This window comes from Monodelphis domestica, chromosome 1 (genome assembly GCF_027887165.1).
Source record: "Monodelphis domestica isolate mMonDom1 chromosome 1, mMonDom1.pri, whole genome shotgun sequence".
NCBI classification, from domain to species: Eukaryota; Metazoa; Chordata; class Mammalia; order Didelphimorphia; family Didelphidae; genus Monodelphis; species Monodelphis domestica.
Genome location: NC_077227.1, coordinates 282,336,249 through 282,359,543, shown reverse-complemented (window position 1 = coordinate 282,359,543; position 23,295 = coordinate 282,336,249). Strand labels below are relative to the sequence as shown.

General features: G+C 36.8%; 1 protein-coding gene across 3 annotated transcripts in view; it reads right to left on the bottom strand.

Annotated features, from left to right (window-relative positions):
* The window catches only part of LOC103094615 (rho guanine nucleotide exchange factor 37-like), a 41,441-nt gene extending 18,406 nt beyond the window's left edge, over nucleotides 1–23,035 (bottom strand). Inside the window, exons 1-5 of one of the 3 annotated variants that reach the window (XM_007473103.3) lie at nucleotides 22,854–23,035; nucleotides 19,742–19,845; nucleotides 19,434–19,525; nucleotides 11,515–11,663; nucleotides 5,021–5,211 (exon numbers count right to left, since the gene is read on the bottom strand). In XM_007473103.3, the coding sequence (XP_007473165.2) occupies nucleotides 5,021–5,143 (123 nt within the window). In that variant the 5' untranslated portion in view covers nucleotides 5,144–5,211; nucleotides 11,515–11,663; nucleotides 19,434–19,525; nucleotides 19,742–19,845; nucleotides 22,854–23,035. The remainder of the gene's footprint in view (nucleotides 1–5,020; nucleotides 5,212–11,514; nucleotides 11,664–19,433; nucleotides 19,526–19,741; nucleotides 19,846–22,853) is intronic. The other 2 variants (XM_056810947.1, XM_056810946.1) reach the window with 2 other exon arrangements.
* Between the last annotated feature and the right edge of the window lie 260 nt (nucleotides 23,036–23,295).

The following is a 23,295-nucleotide window of genomic DNA, read 5'->3' as shown; positions in this document are numbered from 1 at the left end:
GGAAATTATGAGCTGTAAGTTCCCCACCAATTCTAAATCTATGGTGCGACAGTTGCAAATAGATAAGAATTCTCATGATGTCAGAGGGACTTAATTCCAAATCCAATTTGTGTAGACTCATTATTGTGGAATTTAAAGGCTCAAATGGCAAAGTAATTCTTTTAGAAGCAACTAAGAAACACATCATATATTTAAAAAGACACCAATTCTAATCGTACAAGATATCACTACAATAAAAAAATGACAGAAGAAATGTGCTATGCCTAATGAATAAAAAAATATAAGACTTGACCTTAAAAGCAAATTCTCAGCAAAAGTAAGCATGTTTTTGTAGAATGAAGGTGATTTCCCCTAGTAGTTAAAGAATATGAACAGGTAGTTTTCAAAAGAAGAAATATAAATTAACAACAATGATATGAAATAATGTTCTGAATCATTAATAATATAATAATATATTAGTACTTCATACCTATCAGATTAGCCAACAATAAACAACAAGAACAAAAACTAAACAGTATATTTGGAAGGGCAATAGGAAGACAAGCTCCTATTATCCTGTTAAAAAGAGTTATAAATTGGACTAACCATTTAAGAAAATAATTTGGAATTATTCTAGAAAAGTCACTAGTCACTAATCACCAGTCAATATACATTTATTATGTGCTTACTATGTGCCAGGCATTCCTGCTATGAAAATGAAAGTCTCTTGTCTTCTAGTAATTTACAATCTAATCAGGAAAAACAATACAAAAGAGAAAACTGGAAAAAAGCAAATATCTGGCAGGTATGGTAAAGAAACCAAAGAAGTCTAAAAGATGCATAGCCAGATGGAAAACGAGGAGATGTGATGCTACTAATCTGTCACAAAGTTTCTAAATCCCTGATAGGCATGCACCTCAAGTAGGTAAATGACTAGAGAGAGCAAATGGTACCATATTTACAAAAATATTTAGAGCAGCCATTTGTGATTGCAAGAAACTGGTAACAGTGATCATCCATCAATTGAGAGATGGTGGAACAAAATGTGTTACATGAATGTAATATACTACTAGAAATGATGAATATAACGAATTCATAGGAAATTAGGGAGACATACAAATTGCTACCTTAAGAAAGTAAGCAGAATGAAAATAATAACTTGCACCATGATCAATATAACAAAAAATAATAATAAAAGACATGAAAACACTGATCAAAGCAATGAAAAAATGTGACCAGAAAGAACTGACTTATCTAACTCCTCCCTGCAAAGAGGTTACGTTAGGTGACAAAATGTAAAATGAGATATGTTATCATATATAGCCAAAATGTTGGTTTGATTTAAATACTTTTTTAGAAGGTAGGGCCAGGCATATTTGGGGGATAAGGTTGAGAAATGAGATAAAATTCTTTTTAAAGCATTAAGAAAACTTTTTTTAAAAGACAAAAGGTAGCAATTTTTAAAGCCACCTAAATTTGAGAAATTTATGGAGGAAATGGCCAACATTAAAAGAGCTTTTTATTTATAGAACCAGAAAAACACAGACATAAGTATCGATGTTTTACATTTTAAAAGAAAAAAAGGAGCAAATAAGATGACAGAGCAGTGAAGAAGTGAAAGAAGAAGACAATCTCAGGGTGAACAAGTTTGAATCATTTAATAATTATAATTGGGAAAGTTGGCAACAGTATGTCAGAAAACAACAAAAATCCTCACATATTCACTACTAACAGCATGTACCAAACTTACTTTCAGTTGGATCCTGTGTAAGCATAAAAACTACTAAAGCATGTGAAAAGATGGAAGGAAAAAGTAGGATAATGTGTTTCTCAACTATAAAAGGGAAATAAATTTCTATACAAAAGAAAATAAGTTATTGGGAATTCAATTATATGACAATGAAAAGTTTCTATCTAGCATCTATATGTATATATATATATATATATATATATATATATATATACAAAAACACAAAACTAAAAAAGAGAAAAGTTTATGGCAAATATAAGAGAAAATATGAAAAAATGAACAGCCAATGTCATCCAAACTAAGGATCATTTTCTCTTTTTCTACAATTTATGGCTTTCCTTTGTTAAGGAATTAATCACTTTTTGGCTGAACAGCTTGCTAATCAACTTCTCCAAAATTAGGTGGTTGGTCCTCAGGCAGAGGTGAACAATTTATCACCAAGACCATATTCAAGATTTTTCCAGATTAGTTGAACTGGCAGAATTTAAACTTCATCAATATAGTCATGAACCCAGAGCCCACTCCATGATTTGGTGAGAGATGAGATTAGAATGTATAGAGAGAAATAAATAAGGATATCAACAGAGAATTAGTATTTTTAAAAGAAAATTAATTTCAACTTAACAAATACTTAGTAAATACTTAGTTTGTTCCTGGCACATTAGACCCATGAAGACAAAAAATGAAATAGCCCCTCCCTTGAGAGAATTTATATTATATTATGAGAGAGGACAACATATGTATACAGAAAACTTAACACAAAATTCAAAGAGATTGACCTCTAGGGAAGGTTCATATTGAACAAGATGGGCTGTTTGTTGCAATAAATCAGGGGTCCACAGAGGATATTTAAGAGTAAGGGAAAGTGGGAGAGTGGGAGGGGGGGATAAGGTTAGTTAGTGTCAAGACAGACATAAGGGAATGAGGAGTTTTGGCCAGGAGAGTGAGATTTGGTTTAGGTATTCTAAGGCTTACCATTCTGCATACAACCATTTGTAATAGATTGCTACCACCTTCAAAGAAGTCATGGTAATTCTGATTTTGTTTTTAGGCAGTCTATTATTGAGCAAGTGTTACCACTCTCTGTTCTAAACTATTTATTTTCCTTCTAATTATTTCCTTAGGAGATTTTATTTCATTTTGTTACGTTCTATTTCATGTCTCCTAGGTAGTCTTTGTAGAAAATCCATTAGTAGTTGGAATATGATTTACTTTTGTATCCAGATTTTTTTCCCCAGTTAGGGCTTTTGAACCAGGCTCTATTCTTGCTACACTTTTGGGTGAGGTCATCCCTGCTTGATCTTGCCTTAAGGTTCTGAGCTGATTTCAACATCTCTACTTTTGAGGTTGTAAGGTTAAAAAAGGGTTTTTTTAATAAGGTTGGATTGGATTATTCAAGAGTAGGATCATAAGGAATTTTATGAAATTCCAAAAATAAGATTTATTTACAAAATATAGAAAGAGTGTAGTAAGAAATCAGAGAGAAGATAAGGTAAGATATCTAGCTTACACACTAAGTACTTTCTCCTGCTCCTGGCTCAACCCAGGCAGGGAGAGTTAGTCCTTAGTCGGAGGGGACTCAGCCCTTATAGCTGAGAACCTGGGGGTGCAGGGAGTCTCTCTCAAGAGGATAAGTCTCTCCTGAGGCTAGCCTCTTCAGAAAATCCAGGAAAAGAATCAGCTCTTTCACTCACCATGTGTCAGTCCAAAGGGAAAGATTTAAGAACAGTCTCACCAAGTACAGGGTCTCAGGTCCAGTCAGCAGATTCTTCACCAGCCTCCAACTCAAACTCAGAACTCCAAAGAATGAGAGCAGTCAGAAGTCCCAAGCCCGAAGAACTTGAGAACTCTTGAAGAAGTGCCCATAGGAAGTTGTAACTCCTTTTAAAGACACTTTTGAGTCTCCTCCTGTGCCTTCCTCCACTTTTATGTCTACCAATTACAGTTGAAGCTTTTCTTAGGACTGCCCGGGGGCAGTCAGTTTGATTCTGATTCATCACCCACTATCACACACATGGGTCACAGACTTCCCCCATTCAATGATTAAGTGGGATGTTTACACTTTTGGTGATTTAATTTAAAAATGGGCAGGGGAATTAATTTAATCTTCACAATCGGGAGAATTAATTGATTTCATTTTCACAATCAGGGGAAAGTTAATTTAATCTTTACAAGGTTCAGAGTGTTAAATATTCAATGCCCTGTCTGACATCTCAGGAAAGATATTTAGGGATCTCTAGAAAAGAAAGGAAGGGAGAAAGAAACAAAAAAAGAGAGAAAGAAAAAGAAAAGAGAGAGAGAGAAAGAAAGAAAGAAAGAAAGAAAGAAAGAAAGAAAGAAAGAAAGAAAGAAAGAAAGAAAGAGAGAGAGAGAGAGAGAGAGAGAGAGAGAGAGAGAGAAAGAGAAAGAGAGGGAGAGAAAGAAAGAGAGAGAGAGAGAGAGAGAGAGAGTGAGGGAGAGAGAGAGAGAGACAAAAACAGACAGACAGACAAAATGACAGACAGAAATAAATAAGACTATATCAGTAGTACAAGGCCTGATCTTGAATGGTGGCCAGTGGAGTGGAGAGAAGGAATCTATCTAGAAAGTTCTGTAAAGAAAGAATTCACAAGACTTGGCAATTGGAAGGACATAGCAGAGAATGAGGAGTCCAGGGTAACTCTGAGGTGGGCAAACTGCTAAAATGGAATGATTTGAAACTAGATTTTCAGACTCCAAATTCCAGTGTACCACTGAGCCATAAAAGGTTAAAATGATACAGAATGGGTCCATTTTCTGCCAGTTGAGCAGCTTTTGAACACATCACTTTCACTGAATTTGTATTTGTTCTGGTCAGGGATAAAGGGCATATCTAGCCTCTGTCTATGTAAATCTGTTTCACACAATAATACATGTATAACCCAGATTGAATTATTTGCCAGCTGGGGGGGGGGGGGAGATAAGGAGAAGGGAAGGAGATAATTTGGATCACTTAACTTTGGAAAAGTTACATGGAAATTTGTTACTAAATTAAAAAACTTTAAATAAAGTAGCAGTCAACCTCTGAAAGGGTCCAAGTAGCTCAAAATTTTGCTTAGTAGCTTTTTGCTAACTTCTCAGGCATGTCCATATTCTGGATGGCAGTTTTTTCAACAATTTGATCTACTGAACTAATCATAGTATTAGTCTTGCTTATATTCTAAGTTAAATTGAGTCAATTGAATTAGAATATTATCCAATATTATGGCTTTTTAAAAAAATCTCCTTAAAGGTCCTAAGAAATTTAACCTTATGTTAATAAGAAGACTTAACCTTTTCGGGCTCTGTGGTGGTATAGTGGAGGTCCATCTGTCTACTTCCTCCTCCTCTTCCTCCTCCTCCTCCATCATCCCTGTGGTTGGGCCCCTCCACCAGCTGTAGGCCTGCCATAGGCATATTGCCCCGACTGTGACCCCGAACAAGCTGCTCACCACTAGGAAAACTGATGTAGTGTTTTTGGCCATCTTTTCAAAGACAGCAAATAGCAAAACAGATGGGGAAAACAGAAAAAAAAAGATTAATTGAAAGAATCATTCCTTCTATTCTGGGCCTGAATACCTTCAACAAAAATAGTTATTTGTTGACAACTCAAACCAGAGGCCAGTATTAGACAGTATTGTCAAATAGTTCAAGTTAATCGTGTTCTCCATCCTTTCCTCTCTCACCCTCGGTGGAAAGTCCCCTTCCTTTGCCCACCATTTACTCACTAGCAGTTACCTAGTGCCTTTAAAATAGGAAATAATATAAAATCAAAATCCAGAGAATGCAGAGATGGAAGATGCTTTGAAGATCATCCAGCTCAACCTCATTTTGCAGATGAAAAAAACTTAGTTTCAATGAGGGTGAATGACTTGCCCCAATTCACATATTAATAATTAGAAAGGTAAGCATTTGAACATGGGTCACACCTGACTCCAAATCTCATGTTTTCACTATAAATCTGTTAAAATTAAATGAGTTGATGTTTATGAAATCATTTGATAACTATAAAGTTCCACATAAACTAACCACAATTAATATCGATTGGTGGATATGTACAGTTAATGGTGGATCACTGTGAGGCATTTGCATTTTAAGCTTTAATATGATTATAGCCAGAACTGTAATTCATGGCAAATTTCACAACCTACCCCAGGCAGATCCCCAGCAGTGAAAGTGAAGGATGAGAAGTTCAGTTAGAGAACAAAAAAAGGAGACCTGAGACTGTGATACAGGGCCTCATGAGGGTGGGGGAACAAGTGTGTGTGTGTGTGTGTGTGTGTGTGTGTGTGTGTGTGTGTGTGTCTGTGTGTCTGTGTGTGTGTCTGTGTGTGTGTGTGTGTGTGTGTCTGTGTCTGTGTCTGTGTCTGTGAGAAGGGTATATTTTAGAAAAGATCCCTACAGTGGAAGGGGGGGGGGGGGCAAGTTAGCTAAAGAAAGCATCTTCCTATTTGGCCTAATTGCTCTTGTTAACTAGGTGCTAATTTTGCTGTTCTACCTAGTGCTTCTAGCACTCTGGGCAGAGAAGATACAAAGAAAAAAGAAGTAAAAATAACCCCTACCCTCTGAAGAGATTAGTGGCATCAAAGGCTTTATACCTAGTACAAAGGTACTATGCATTGAGGTCAAGTGGGAATATGACAAGGAAGCAGAACAAGGGGAAGGTATATTGGAAAAATAAGAAGGTCAAAGAAAACACAAGACCATTACAAAAAGTAATGGATGAGATAAGAATATATTATTTTTTAAAAGGTACAACCACTGTCAACTCTTATTTAACATCAATTTTCCCTGCCAAGAATGATCTTTGGTCTGAAAAGGTTAACTCAAAAATGGTTAACAGATCAGGTTGAAACTCGAAATAAGAGAGATCTTAAGACTCAATCAAAAAATACTTCTGTACCTGCTATATACCACAAGTACTGTGCTAAATGCTGCAAAGAAAACCTAGATCTGATTTCAGTGTAATCAGGTTCCAAATCCACAAGCCAAAACTCTAAAAAACAAACAAACAAACAAACAAAAAGCCCAAACCCCTAAAATCATTCATACTAAAGCACTAAAAGAAATCGGAGAACCGAATGAGCAGGATTAATGGAATCCCGTTTAGCTGTAAAAAAAATGGTGAAGGCGATGGTTTCAGAGAAACCTGGGAAGAAACGCAAGAACTGATGAAAAATGAAGTGAGCAGAACAGTTCATTTAATGGCAATGATATTGAATTTTGAATTTTCAAAGATTTAGAAGTCTGACCAGGATATAATGACCAACCACAAATTAAGAGGATTCCTAATGAAAGAGGCTACCCATTTCCTGTAGAGACATGAAGGGATTCTTTAAGAGGGCAGAATGAAGTTGTTTCTTCTTCTTCTTCTTCTTCTTTTTTTTTTTTTGACTACTTTTTGTGAATGTGGTATTGTTTGTCATTCTCTCAATTAGGGATTGTTGGTGGGATGGAAAGTAGATTTTTGCATATTAAATTTTTTTTTATTTAGAAAAAGAAAATGAGATATCCAATTTATTATAACTTGAAAAGCAAACTGTATTTCATATACATTCTTCTTTCAGTATAATTTTTGAATTCTATTTTCATCTCATTTCAGAAGTGTTCATCTCATTTCCTTTTTTAAATTTCAGAATTTTAAAAAGAATAAATAATTTTTAACCTTATTTCTTTTTCTGACGTGTTACTAAATGGAAGATAAGGGAAGATAAATACACTCTATCTAGATTTTAGCAAGAAATTTCATGAAGTATTTCATACTAATCATGTAGTCTGTTGTGATCCTGGAGACTCATCTATACCACCTGGAAGAAATAGCCTCTCTATTGGACTCCCTAGCTAAAGTCTCTCCCCTTATCAATACATCCTTCCCAATCTGCAATTCTGATTTTCCTAAAATAGTTCTGTTCATGGAAATCCTCATTTCACCAAATTCTTGTGTCCCTCTATTATGTCCAGCAACTAATATAAGCTCCAATGTTTATCATTTAAAGCCCTTCATAATCTGGCCCCAAATTACCTTTCCAGTCTAATTATATGTCACTCTCCTCCCTCTGATGCATCCTACAGCCCCTACTTAATATCCTTCATACAGGACAGGTTGTCCCCCCTGGATGTACCTGGAATATACATTCCTTTGTCTTTTCTGCCTCCAAGAATCCCTGGCTTCCAATTCAAGGCTCAATCAGAGCAACACTTTCTACAATAGGCCTTTCCTGATTCTCCAGTATCTAGTGCCTTTTCCTCCAATTACCTTGTATCTATTTTTATGGCTCTATATACGTACATGTTGTCTTCCCTGTCTAAATTGTAAGTTCCTTGAAGGAAAGGATTCTTTCATTTTTGTCTTTGTATCTCTAGAACAATGCCTGTCACATGTGCTCAATAAATTCTTATTTATTGAACAGCATTCTTGAGCCCTATTCATTTCAAGTAGAAATTGTTTCATTCATTGTTTTAACCTAGAGCCTTATACTGTTTGTGCTTGGTTTCTGAAGAGGACTAATACCATCACAGGGTGATGACTTGGAAATTAATTGGATTGAGCTGAGGCAGAACTGCACAAACTTGTCAGCCTCACTCTCTCCCTTCCAGAGTCATGGAAAGGACAAAAGTCAGGACAACTAGTGATGGCCTGGGATGCAATGGATGACCTTGACATTCCATAGCACCTGCCTGAAGCTGCCTTCATGGCCATTGGAACAAATTTTTCCCATCTGCCCATTCCACCAGGGGATGTCTTCATATGCTTGGGTTAGATGTCTCCCTCCCTCACTGATAAGTTACCCTCAATCTGGTTTAGCCCATCTGCTGCCATGGTGTTTCCAGAGTGTGACTGCTGCACATGCTTCAGCTTCCTGGAGACAGAGGTGAGAGTTGGGTGAAAGATGGACATCAAAGATGAATGAGCAGCCTTGAAAAAGACTCTGCAAGTCTTTACACAAGAGGTGTTTACAAATGACTTGTTGATTGATTAATATGGCTAACACCTTTTCCTCCTACATTAACTCTTTTGGTAGCCATGCCACAGTAGCCCCATTGAATTTTAAGTTCTCTAAATCCCTCCAAATCTTGTTCACAGAAATTGTTTTCTTGCTATATTTCCTGTATCCTATTTTTTTGTGCAATTAAGTCTTGAGGTTTAGGACTTGAGATTTTTCCCTAACTTCTTTTCAACTTATCAAATCAGCTCATCATTCTAGTTGATCAGGATCTCTTTTTATCTGTTTTCTTAAACCCTTACCTTCTGTCTTAGTTTCAGTTGAAGAACTATGCAATTGGAGTTAAGTGACTTGCCCAGGCTCACACCTTAGAAAAGTGTCTAAATCCAGAGTTGAACCCAAGACCTCCCAACTCTAAGCCTGGTGTGCTCTATCCACTGCCCTTCCTAGCTGTGTCCATCTCTTCAGATCTTGACTCATCGTCCAACAAACAGTAGCTGACTTTAGTTTTGTGCCTTTGCGTTTGATAAGTACATCTCCTATGCCCTCAAGTTAATCGATCAAGACTAAATAAGAGCCTACTATGTGCCTGGCACTGTGCTAAGCTATGGGGATACTAAAAGAGGAAAAAGACAGTCCCTGCCCTCAAAGACCTTACCATCTAATGGGAGAAGCAAGTTGCAAACAAATATAGACAATGCAAAGCAAAATACAACATACAAGTAAATAATATATATAATATAATAATATAATATAATATAAATAAATAAATAAAAATACAAGTAAATACAAAATACAAAAAAAAGTAAATAATTAACAGAGGGAAGGTATTAGAATTAAATGAGGTTGTGGAAAGCTTCCCTGTAGAAGATGAAATTTTAGTTGGGACTTAAAAGGAAGCCAGGGAAGTCAGTGAGTTATTAAGAAAAAATATTGACATTGTGCCCTTTCAAATAGTGGAGAGTCCATGTAACCAGATTTTCTAGTCTCTATTTCTCAGTCCAGTCAAAAAACAGACATTTATAAACTGCCAAATGAGTGCTATACTATGCTACAAGCTAAGGATACAAAGACAAAAAGAAAATTCAAGAAGCTTACATTCTCTCAGGAGAAAATATGGATTTAAGCAAAATATATACCAGGTAAGTTTTAGGTAAATGATGCTAGTAGTTGAGAGAATCAGGAAAATCCTCATTAAAGAGGAGGGCACTCAGATTGTTTACTGTCTCAGGGAGGAGAAAGGGAATGGGAAGGAGGGAGAGAAATTGCATTGCAATATCAGAAGAATAATTGTGGGAAATTGTTTCTACATGTAATTAAAAAAATAAACTGGAACAGAAGCCATCTAAGTGGAGAGAAGGGTCAGATTTGAAATGCTGAAAAGGTAGAAAAAAGAAGATTTACAACTAAGTGGATGAGTGGGTGAAGGTGAGGAATTAAAGATAACGCCAAGATCATGAAGCTGGGTGCCTGGAAGAATGGGGTGCTCATGAAAGAAATATAGTTCAGGAGAAGGGCAGAATTAGGTTGATGGTATTAGTAGGAGATGAATTCTGTTTTGGACATGAAGAGTAAAAGATTTCTAAAGGGCAATGCTGTGCACTAGTAAAGGCTTAGTTCTCCTTTTTAAAAACAGGCATATTTGTTGGTGACAGAATCCAAGTATAAGAAATGAAAAGCAGGATGATTTCAGAAAAAAGCTCTAAAGGCCAACATGAACTAAAGCTGAATGAAATAAGCAAAACTAAGAAAACACTGAACACAGTAACCGCAATACTGTGGAATTCTCAACAGTGAAAGATTTAGCTGCTCTCAAAAATTCAAAGATCTGGGACAGCTCTGAAGAAGAAAAGGAGGTTGACTCAGAAGAAAAATTTACATGAAGAACACAAGAACAACTTTGAGACGTCAAAGCTGATCCATCCATTGCCTACCTAAAACTTTGGAATAGTTAAAATGAAGCTTGTTCCCCTCTCTACAGAGGTGGTAGAATAGTATAGCTTTGGAATGAGGCTTCTCTATTGTGAGGCAGACCATATTTTGACTTGTTTTGCTTAACTGTATTTCTTTGTTCCGTAGGAGCTTTCAATTGGGGTGTGGAAAGGGGAGAAGAGTAGACACTGGGAAAGGACAATGATGTGAAAAAAATAATATCAATAAAATGTTTTTTCAAAGAATTTATTTAAATATGAGTGCCTGTGTGCAGATACACAGAATGAGAAAAGCAGAGCCAAAAGAATATCAGTGAAAAAAATCATAATATTGCTATCCACCTCCTAAAGAGAGAGGTTATATTTTCAAGCTAAAGAGTAAAACACACGTGAACAAGGACAATGTGGGGATTTGTTTTGCTTGATTGGGAATGTTTATTAGAAGGGTTTCTTTTTTCTTCTTTTCAAGGGAGATAAATGAGAGGGGAAAGAAAATAAATGCTGAACTTTTACTTTTAAATCATAGAATCATGAATTTAGAACTTTAAGGGACCTAATTATCATGTTTCAATGCCCTCATTTTACAGTTAAGGAAAATAAAAGCCAAGGAGTTACTAGCCAAGATCAGTCTATGGGGTGGCATGGTAAGGATTTGAATCTTATTGAATATTGAATATTAAACTTGAAATGATTTCCCAAAAATATGAGGATTTGAGTAATTTTTCTTTACTAGAACAACAGTGCTCTATGAAAAAGTTTATATGCCTCTGTCCTTTAAAATCAATGTTTCTGAATTAGGCAATCTATACCTTTGAGTATCTACATTACCTCCAAAAGCCCTACTCTGTCTTCTCTTTGTGGTGTAGAGATGAGGGGGAGTTCTCTAAGGCCATATCTGTGAAATACAACCTACCTCTGGCAGGTGTGTCCTACATGAGAAAGTCTTTTTTAAGTGCCATTCTGATGGTTGTGGTAGTTTTCTGTCCTGTGAGTCTATTTCAGTTTGGGAGAGGGTCAGGACCACCAGGAGCCTTCATCATTCTATGTGGCCCTCTTGTACTTCTACAATGACGGTGACAGAATGATAGAAAAAGGAACAGAGATTGTTAAGAAGCTCCGCTTTTAGATCATATATAAATGTAAATTTTGCTATTGATACTCTGAATACAAGATCCTTGTCCAATGGCCAGGTGGAAATACTGCTATAATGAATGAATTGCATCAATCTTAACATTCTTGTTAAATGAAACCAGATGATAAGAAAAAGTTGCAGTAAAATGAAAAGTGGCTCAGAGCTTCCCTTTAGAGAATAAATTATTTCATCTCCCTCTGGAGGTAAATAATGGAATTGGCAGAGTTGACCTTATCACTTATCTACGGACAACAAGAAACATTTCTTCTTGGCATATTTGGTCATCACTTACTGGGGTGCTAATGAATTAGTAAAAGAATTAAATACTGTCAACATACAATATTAGGTATTACAGAGGAGAGAGAAAATTTCTGTGAAGGATTCAATAGACCTTCCAAGTTAAATCAACATATAATTTAACATGATGACTTTACTATAAATATCATGATAAAAGACGTAAAAATATGTTTAAAAATATGGTTCAGACATAAGAAATGAGGGAGGCCCAATGTGCATAGACTACACAAAACCTAAACACCAATATATCATGAATTAAAAAAAATAATTGGGAGGTGCTGGACATAAATATCAAATAACAATAAAAAGTATAATACTGAAATAATTTAATTCTTCCATGCACTATCAATTCAAAATACCAAAGCAGTATTTTATAGTTAAAACCAATCATAGTGAAAACATAGTGTATAGAGGAACAATCAAGAATCTCAACCAGGTGGCTTATATTTCACACTTCTCTCAGTATTCTGTGGTAAAGGAATTGAAAGGTGTCACAAACAGGATCCCAGCAGGGATGGGGGCAGAGTAGGCAAAGGGTCAAGAAGGCAATCACACACACACACACGGAAGCTTAGCACTCCATCATTTATTGGAGGTACACTCTCTACAAACTACATTCTACCCAGGGGCTGCAGCAGCAGCTGTATATTATATACCTGTTGCTGGCATGAGAACCAAGCTGGCTAGCGTGAGAATTAAGCAACAAACATGGCTCTCTGGCTGGCGTGAGAAGCAGACAGTAAACAAGAATAATTTTGACTCAACATTATTTCCTTCCTCAGGTGGCCTCTCCCTGACTGACTCCCTCAGGAATGTCAAGGGGGCGGGGGGGGGGGGGGGACGTGTCAGGAGGAATGAACCCCTTGAGTTCTCTATATCTCCCCCATCTTTGTTTTGTGAGCGCCACACATGGCAAGTCAGAAACGGAGAGGGGGACGTACCAGGGGAAGTCAGCTCCCGAGTTCTCTGCATCCCTCCCTTTTTTGTTCTGTAAGTACCGCACCGGGCGGGCGAGAAAGAGGAGAGCTCCGTATGCAGAGCCAATCAGAACAGGGAAACAAACATACGGAAAGAGGCTCATTCCAACTAGGAGTACAACAGTAAGGAGGGTACGCATTGCTCCAGAAATCCATCCGTGTGCCTGCTGAACCCAATCACGGATATCAGCAGTGCTGGAGGAGAGTGACAAATCCTGATAAATATTTTCATCTATACGATTAACAATGTTCTGCAAATCATCCAAATCCATCGACATGTTGGTTAATCCCCACAATCCCAGCAAATGATCTTGAATTCTAGTCAGGTTTACATCAGTAGCATTCAGCTCTAACGCATCATCTCTAAGAGCAGATACAGCTGCATAAAAATCATGATTAATTCTATTCTGTGACTGAAAAGCCATAGTGATGTCAGGTGCTAATGCATGAAGTTAGTCAGCGGCTTGAAGTATTTCATCAGATTGGTTAAAATAAAAAGGTGTTTCAGAAATGGTTACGTATCTATAATCGCATTTCAGGGACAGTCTTGTTTTGATGGTCTCCAATTCATCTCCTAAATAAAATACTGAATGTTCCGGGAGAACTACTTTTGCAGCTAAGCCGTCATTCTAAAAGGATCTAGGTGAATTTAGGGTCTATGAGGCACAAGTATCTTATAACAATAACAAGAACAATAGCATTTGTTAAACTTTAGCTGGATATGCTTTTATCTTAATCTGTATCTTCGTCTTCAGGGATCATGTTTGTCTGGACTTTCTGGTTGGTGTGCTCCAGGCTGTTTGCAGAATCTCTGAATGGGTCCTTCTATTAGGAAAAATTTCTTTACAAAGCTAACATATTCTGAAATAAATTATTTTACTTCGGGAGATATAAGGATCCCTGAGCTCCTAACCTTTAATCTAAAATGTAGAGTTTTTTTTTTTTTAAGTCATTAACCCATACTTGTGACATGTTAATTGTAGATCAATTAGAGTCTCAGTGGTCTAAAGTCATTGCTGAAACATTCTATGAATATGCCGCCTTTTTTATTTAAATGTAAAGTCTTACTTTACAAGTTTCATTTGGTATCAATTAAAAGGATTTTTGTCATAGGAGAAAGGTAGGGAAAAAAGATCTTCCTTTGAAATATGCAGACTGAGTGTTTAAACACATGCCCAGGCTAAGCATCACATAACAATGAAAGCAAAGCATATCGGGTGTGGTTCTTTTTTTTCTTAAATGTCAACAAATTCTAACAATATCAATAATATTCTAATTCCATTCATTTTCATAATGTGTAAACAAGTGCTTATATGTTCACATAACCTAACAATTTCTAAAATTTTTACCTCAAATGAATGTAAGAAATTTGGGCTTATCTTAATAACTTTGCTGCATGTTTGTTTTAGAAGCTTTGTTTATATTCATGTCACTGTGGTGGTTAAAAAACTTTCACATCCCTTCTTAAATTCTATTTAAAGTTAGCATAATCCTACTTATTACAATGAGTTCAGTGCTCTCTGAGAATACTCAGTTTCCTAGCTTGCCCCTCTGTTGTGGCAGGTAGGGGAGTGAAGAGACAGGTTTGCTCCCTAAAAAAAAAAAAAATCTTCAATAGTATAGAGTCACGTGTTTAAAATCATAGGGATTCTGTTTTCAAAATTATGTGGCTTCCCATTGCAGGAGTAAAAATGAATAAATACTCCTAATATTTAAAAATATATAGGATTTTAATGATAATCAAAAAGAGAGGGAAAAGAAAAAGGATTCTTTCAGTCAAGTGAGCAGAGCAAAGAGAGCCAGAGTCCTGAAGCACTTTCCCAAAAGTACAAGCTCCCAAAAAGAGCCCCGCAGTGTGGGTCTCAGCCAAATTTATCTCCCAAGCCTCCGTATGTAAAATGAGGATGTAACTTAAAAGAATGCTAAGAATGTAACTCAGATGTGGCAAATTTCCCACTTGCACACACCATACATAAAGGTCAATAGTGGAATCCTTTTTCCACTAAATAATGAGATTGATTTGTGGTCAGGAGATTCTTCTGCTAGTGTTATCTCCTTAGCTAGTGAGGCTGTGAAAAGGGGAGGGGGAGCTGGACATGGAAAAAAAGGGAAGGAGGGGAAGGGAATGCTCTAGTCTGAGTGTTTTTGCTCAAAAAATTCATTAGTGGGTAAGTCATCAAGTTTGTTTTCTGACAATTCTCGCCTAGCAGGATAGCAAACAATTTCTTTTGAGACATACTGTGTGGAATGAAATTTGTGCATTATTCCCCAGTATACATTGATTAGTATTAATAATTCTAGATTGACAACTTCCTATGGAAAAATAGTGAAGTTAGGTGTCCCCCACTAGGAGATATCAATCTCTCCTTGTGAAGAGTAGAAGAAACCCCTTCCCTAAGCAGCTTTATATGCATATATTATAATATAATATAGGCCTTTAATATACTCTTTTTCAAATGTGGCTGAGACAGTCCCCCCTCCTTTTTTCTATTCCCATGGGAAGAAGTTTTGGCGTGACCTAATTCCTATAAGAGAAATCTCAAAACGTACAAGCTATAATGTTGACTACATGTCCCAAGAAATGTTGCAATGCTATGGCCCGAGTAATGTTTCAAAAGAGTGTTTCTTGAATCTGATAAATCCTTGGACAAGCCTAAAAAACCCTAACTGAAACCTAAGGCCCGATTTGTTGCAACCTAATAAATCTTTGGACAGGAAGGAAGATAACGGAAGGTAGAATAAGATACAGATGATGGGAAAGTAGAGATAAGCATTATATTGGATCCCTATAAAATCTGAGTAAACCTAAGCATTGGGACCCACTGTTTCTGGGACCTCAGACTAAGGAGTGTGAGTGTCTGTCTCTGTCTCTGTCTCTGTCTCTGTCTCTGTCTCTGTCTCTGTCTCTGTCTCTGTCTCTGTCTCTGTCTCTCCATCCTTTGTGAGGGATACTGGCCATGCCTGGTCAAGTATTCCCTCATCCTATACCCCCAACCCCTTGGGAGCTTGCTACCTATGCCCAGGGAGCCCTCCCCCCACTTCTGAGAAGGCTAAGGCCCAGATAATGTCCATCACTCTATGCCCTCCACACCTCTGAATAAAGCCATGTGAACTGTCTGCTCATTAGAGTGATTTGGGGGATATGAAAACTCCACACAATATTAAAAGATTTTCTTTAAACTTTTCTAATTCCCACATGGGCTAATGTAATTAGCTTTTCATAATGTAATCATTAATTTATAATATGAAGGTGCTGTGATCTACACAAGAGCATTTACATGAAAAACTGACATGTTAATATAGAAAGATACATCCCAGATGTCCTCCCATAAAATTTATCCTAAATATCTTAACCATGAATCTTTCATTTCTGATGTATCCATATTAGTATCTAAGTAGTTAACCTGACATGGGCATTGCACCCCCAGAAACTCAAGCAAACTATTATCAGGGAAATTCCTTTGCTCCCTTACATCCTTGTGACTCCTAACCCCAAATATGTAATAATTCCAATAAAACGCTGAAAGGACTATCCTCTGATCCTCCTTTAGATTTAAGATAGACCAAGAGATGCACCTCCAGGCTACACCATTCTATCCAGCTACATCTCAGACATCTGTCTGTTCCCTAAAACTAAAGAATCTTTTATGAGGGTCATTTCCTAAGTCTCCAGGCAGACCCCAGTCAGATGATCAACTCCCCCCCCTCCCCAATGCCTGGGTGGCTACCACTCTAGAGTCACGTCCACACCATGACCTCTATTGTAAGAGTATAAAATCCCCAGAACTGATTCGTCTGGGGGGACAGCTTTTCCATCCATGCTGTCCTCCCAAGGAGCAACCTTCCATCTTGCTGTTCCACCTGTACTATCCTCCTGGTCATTCTCAACATTACTCTTTAAATTAATAAATTTCTCTATTTTTAAGCTAAGTTTTGGAGTCTTGCATTCTTTTTTTTTTAACCCTTACCTTCCCTCTTGGAGTCAATTTTGGCTCCAAGGCAGAAGAGTGGTAAGGGCTAGACAATGGGGGTCAAGTGACTTGCCCAGGGTCACACAGCTGGGAAGTGTCTGAGGCCAAATTTGAACCTAGGACCTCCCATCTCTAGGCCTGGCTCTCAATCCACTGAGCCACCCAGCTGCCCCTGAGTCTTACATTCTTGCAAAAGGTATCCTTCCCAAACCCCAGGGGTGCACCTCTTCACCTCCACAACAAATCCAATTGTCATAGTTCATAAATAAATAAAAAGAATATTATTGTTTCTTTCATTATTGCTTAATGGCTTAATGTATAATTACTCCTTTAGTTTAACTAACTCCAACATATTACGAGTTGTATCTATAAAGGAAGCATTTTCACAGATTATTTTCTATGGGCCACAGTTCTAGAGCAATTTTTATGCAGTTTTAACTTCTAAAAAAAAACCTTTTTATCCTCCTGGTTTCCAGGAAAGCTCATATTTTTACTCAGTGATTGTACATAAAGATTGCAATGTCTGGATATACAGCCAAACAAAATCATAAACTTCTGGGCAAAAAAATTTTTTTACATTTTGAAAAAGAGGGAAAAAAACCCTTGAATTTTCATAGGAATTGTTTCCATCTATTCTAATTGCCTTTTGTTCATTTAAAATTTCCTTCTTCACATATATGTCATTTTTAAAATTCCTGCTTACTCTTTGACTTTGGTTGCAATATATCCTTATACAGGATCAAAATTTAATCAAGCTGCCAACTAACATCCTGGGGGCTCTTAAGTTCATGTAGGGTAACCTCAATTATGTATCACTCAACTTATTTTGTCATTTGGGACATGGAATGTTCATATTAAAATTCTATAACTCAAACAAGCTTACTATACCTATAAAATATTCATGTTTTCCTATTCACTTTCTAGAGTGGACAAATTTTCTTTGTCAATTACATTTACACATACACAGTTTACATATGACATTTGTATAAAAATATCCTTAACCAATTCAGGTGAAAAAATAATTGATTTTCTTTACAGTACAAATTCATACCTACTTTGTGTTCACACATTATTACATTCTAACAAACTGTATTTGAATACATGTTAATTCCTAGACTGTGAATTCCTCCTTATTCATTGAACATACTTTAAAAGCAATTTATATATTCTAATCAAATTCAACACCATTTAGAAATTCCATTTTTACAATATATCAAATTCTTAATATCTGTTAATTCACATTTGCAGATCAACAAATTTAAAACTTCTTGTATCTCAATTTTATTATAAGATCACTTGTTGCTACTTTTGACAGTACATGCATTAAAATAACATTTCATTTGAAAATCCAAAATTTAAATCCTGGAGAAAATTCTCCACATTACATTACAACCTTTTCCTAAGTGGATTTTGCACTTGTTATAGATCTTATGTTTACTAAGTAGCCAGCACAGTTTTTGTCTCTGTAAAGTAAAAGTTTCCTCTCTGTGCCAGGCTAGCTATTAATTACATACATTCAAACAATTCTCAAATTCACTGAAACCATTATACCTTGCGAGTCCTAATGAGAATAAACAATTCTCTAACTACAAGTTTTGTGCAGAATTAAATTTAGCTAAAATTTCACATATCACAATGAATAACATTACATGTATCAAAGTACATATCAAAATCATTAGCAATTCTCCAAAGTTATATATATACTAATTTTTAAAATTAAATCTTAAGTGAGAATCAAATCAAATTGCGGGATCAAATCTCCCTTTTCCGTTCTTATCTTTTTCTCTTTCCTTTCCTCAGGGGCTCATCCGAGAAAAATTATTGAAGGTATATTTTTGCCTTTGTCTTCTATTAAGTGCAGAGGGCAAAGTTAATTAGATCTCTCTGTGGATGATTTTGGAGTGTATTTTGTGAGCACCCAATTAAGAACACAGGGACAATACTGCAACAAGAACAAACAAGAAACAAATAAGACAGACAACATTGAACATAGACTGTAGAAAGTATGCTTAAAAATTAATGTTCTTACTTAGGATCCTATTGTTGAATATACTTTTTCTTCACATTATGCTATGGAGTATTAAAAAAAATCTTTTGGTGTCTCAGCCTAAAAACTTCACTGAAAAAGTTCTGAGTTTTCTAAGCCACTGGCCCTTTAAGGGAATAAATTGGTCCTGATAGAAGTGAACCTCCTCTGTGCTAGCTTGTTGTGTGGTGGCATACTCTTCTCACTGTACATTTCTTGCCCTGTCTCTTTCCTTGCCTTTTGACTCACTGCAAAACTAAAATGTAGGGAGTACATATTTCTGAAGTGTGTAATGTCTGCCTTTAACCCCTGATGAAAACAACAACAACAACAACAACAACAACAACAACAACAACAACAACAACAACAACAACAACAACAACAACATCCTCTCACTTACTCTAAGTGTCAAATGAGATTTATACTCACAATGATACTCGGGGTCAGTCGCTCCTTGACCAAGACGTCAACTCTGGTGGTGAGGGGGCCCAGTCTTCAGGTCAGCAGAAGTCTGACTGGATCTTGTTCAAACCAAGTTAGGTGCTTGTCTCAGTGCTAACATTTGCAAAATCCCTATACCTGGCAGCCTGTTGTTTTAATTTCTGTTATGCTGCAGATCCCCGGATTGTAGGCTTATTTGTACTTCCCTGACCCGCAGCGAAAAATGAAACTAACCCACTCCCTGTAACAACCACCTCACTACTTTTGGGTGCACAGCTTAACCTTGGGGGTCTTACCTTGCCCTGCAACACAGACAACTGCGACGACACTCTGGGCTCTGGATCTTGCTGGTTTCTTCACACCCCACGGCCAATTGTCGTGAACAGGGTCCCTATAAGGACTAGGGCAGGATGAAGGGTCAAGAAGGCAGTCACACACATGGAAGCTTAGCACTCCATCATTTATTATAGACACACTCTCTACAAACTACACTCTACCCAGGGGCTTTATCAGCCCCTTTATTTATACCTTTTGCTAATGTGAGAACCAAGCTGGCTAGTGTGGGAATCAAGCAATAAAAATAGCTCTGGCTAGTATGAGAAGCAGACAGTAACAAAGAATAATTTTGACTCAAAATTATTTTTCTTCAGGCAGGAGGCAGGATGACGTCTGGAGCAAGGGACTTTCCTTCCTCAGGTGGCCTATCTTAAATGTGCTTTTCTCTGTAGCGGTGTCTTCTTCTTGACCTCCTCAGAAAGGTCAAGGGGGAGGAGGAAGAAGGAGGGGAGCATGTCAGGAGGAATTAACCCCTTGAGTTCTCTAAAGAAAGGTGTCTAGACTCTGCCAATACCTCTAGCCTCCACTGATGGTCCCTCATTTGTAAGGGATGGTCTACATTCTAGTTCCAGTTAACCACTAACAGATAAGCATTTACAAAGAAATAGTTTCTTCAAAAGATTTTGACAAATATGCAAATTTACTCTCCCAACACATAGGAGGCACATTCTGCCATAACCCACTCCCTTAATGAAAAGTAAAAATAAGTAACAGGAGCTGACATGAGTGACTTCTGATGAGAAGCATTGAAAGAAAAAAAAAAACCATAAAACCACTTAATGTGACTGATAAAGAAGATAGAAAAGTACACCAAAGAGCAAATATCAACTGAATGCTATTATCCTGGCTATGAAGTATACCCTGACTATAATATGACTCAAAGTATTTTAAATAATATTCCTTCATTTCTAGCCAGTTGGCATAGTGGATAGAAATCTACAGGCTTGGAGTCAGGAAGATCAAAGTTCAAATTCAGCTTCAGATAATTACTATAATGTGACCCTGGGCAACTCACTTATCTGCTACCTTATTCCTCAACTCTAAAATGAAAATAATAATAGGACCTACTTCCTATATTTGTTGTGAGAATCGAATGAAATATTTGTAAAGCCCTTACAGTGCCTGAGAAGGTATTTAAATGTCTATTCCCGACTTGGGGTAAGTGACCTCAGCAAGACAGTCTATATTAAACCCAAAGATCCCAGCTTTGGGGACAAAAATCCACTATTTGATAAAAAAAAAAACTGCTGGGAAAATTGGAAGACAGTATTGGAGAGATTGGGGTTGGATCAATATCTTACACTCTACACCAAGATGAACTCAGAATGGGTGAATGACTTGAATATAAAGAAGGAAACTATAAGTAAATTAGGTGAATACAGAATAGTAAACATGTCAGATCTTTGGAAAAGGAAAGATTTTAAGACCAAACAAGAGTTAGAAAAAATCACAAAATGTAAAATCAATAATTTTGCTTACATTAAATTTAAAAGATTTTGTACAGACAAAACCAATGCAACCAAAATTAGAAGGGAAGCAACAAATTGGGAAATAATCTTCATAAAAAAAACTCTGACAAAGGTCTAATTATTCAAATTTATAAAGAGCTAAATCAATTGTACAAAAAAATCAAGCCATTCTCCAACTGATAAATGGACAATGGACATGAATAGACAATTTTCAGTTAAAGAAATAAAAACTATTAATAAGCACATGAAAAAGTGCTCTAAATCTCTTATATTAAGAGAGATGCAAATCAAAACAACTCTGAGGTATCATCTCACACCTAGCAGATTGGCTAACATGACAGCAAGGAAAGGTAATGAATGCTAGAGGGGACATGGCAAAGTAGGGACATCAATTCATTGCTGGTAGAGTTGTTAATTGATCCAACCATTCTGGAAGGCAATCTGGAACTATGTCCAAAGGGCGCTAAAAGACTGTCTGCCCTTCGATCCAGCCATAGCACTGCTGGGATGTATCCCAAAGAGATCATAAGGAAAAAGACTTGTACAAGAATATTCATAGCTGCACTCTTTGTGGTTGCAATAAATTGGAAAATGAGGGAATTCAATTGGGGAATGGCTGAACAAATTGAGGTATATGTTGGGTGATGAGATGCTATTATGCGCAAAGGAATAATAAAGTGGAGGAATTCCATGAGGACTGGAACAACCTCCAGGAATTGATGCAGAGTGAGAGGAGTAGAACCAGGAAAACATTGTACACAGAAACTGATACACTGTGGTACAATCGACTTCTCCATTAGTGGCAATGCAGTGATCCTGAAAAACCTGAAAAGATCCTGAAAAACAGAGGGATCTATGAGAAAGAACAGAATCCACATTCAGAGGAAAAACGGTGGGAGTAGAAACACCAAAGAAAAACAACTGCTTGACTACACTGGGAGAAGGGGATTTGGTTGAGGATGCAGACTCTAAATGAACATCCTAGTGCAAACATCAACAAATGGAAATAGATTCTGATCAAGGACACATGTAATACCCAGTGGAATTGTGCATCAACTTTGGGAAGGGTGGATAGAGGGGAGGGAGTGAAAGAATATGATTCTTGTAACCGAAGAATAATGTTCTAAATTGGCAAAATAAAATTAAATTTAACATATATATATTTTTAAATACATGTCTATTCCCACTCTTGTTTCATTCACTGATATCACAGTAGGACAGAATTAAGAGTTGGAAAAGATTTCAGAGGTCAAGCATTCCAACCCCACTCATTTGACAGATGAGGAAATTGATGCCCAGGGACTGTCCAAAGCCATATTGGTGGTAAGCATCAAAGGTGGGATTTGAACCCAGATCTTCACATATTCTTTCTATTCAACCATGACCAAAAAAGTATGAAAACAAGTTTAATTTGACATCTCCAATATCCATCATTTCTCATACATGAATTACAGTATCTAATTACTTTATGCTAGAGACTAAATCTGTCCTATGACTAAAATGAAGAGAGATAGTCTTGGGTAAGGAGGCAGAGCTAACATCGGATTTACCCTTGCTTAAGCCCCTTTGCCATAAGTATCACTATTGCTACTGCACCCCTTACCTTAATTTCCAATTCAGTTGTATACTATCAGAGCAAATCTGTATCTTTCAAAAGTCTGAGGTTATCTATAAAAATCCTTAGAAAATACCCTTGATCAAAAATGGACAAAGCTCCCAAAAAGGAATCAAGTCCTGTAGGCCAACAGAGTATCATGTGAGAAAGGCCCATGCCTTGATTTCAGCATCTTGAGGCATGACCTAGAGAGGCGGGTCATTATGACACCAGGATGGCATCACACACAACACAAGAATCGTGATGTTGGACAGAGCAAGAGGCTGGGAGATGTCATTGGATGATGTAGGTGTTTCACTGTGTGATGCAGACCTCATTGCTTTATGAGACCTGCTGTTATGTATGTGTGCCTTGCTGAAATCTAGATAAAAGTGTATTTATGTCACTTCCCTTATCTTCCATTTAGTAACCATGTCAGGAAAGGAAATGA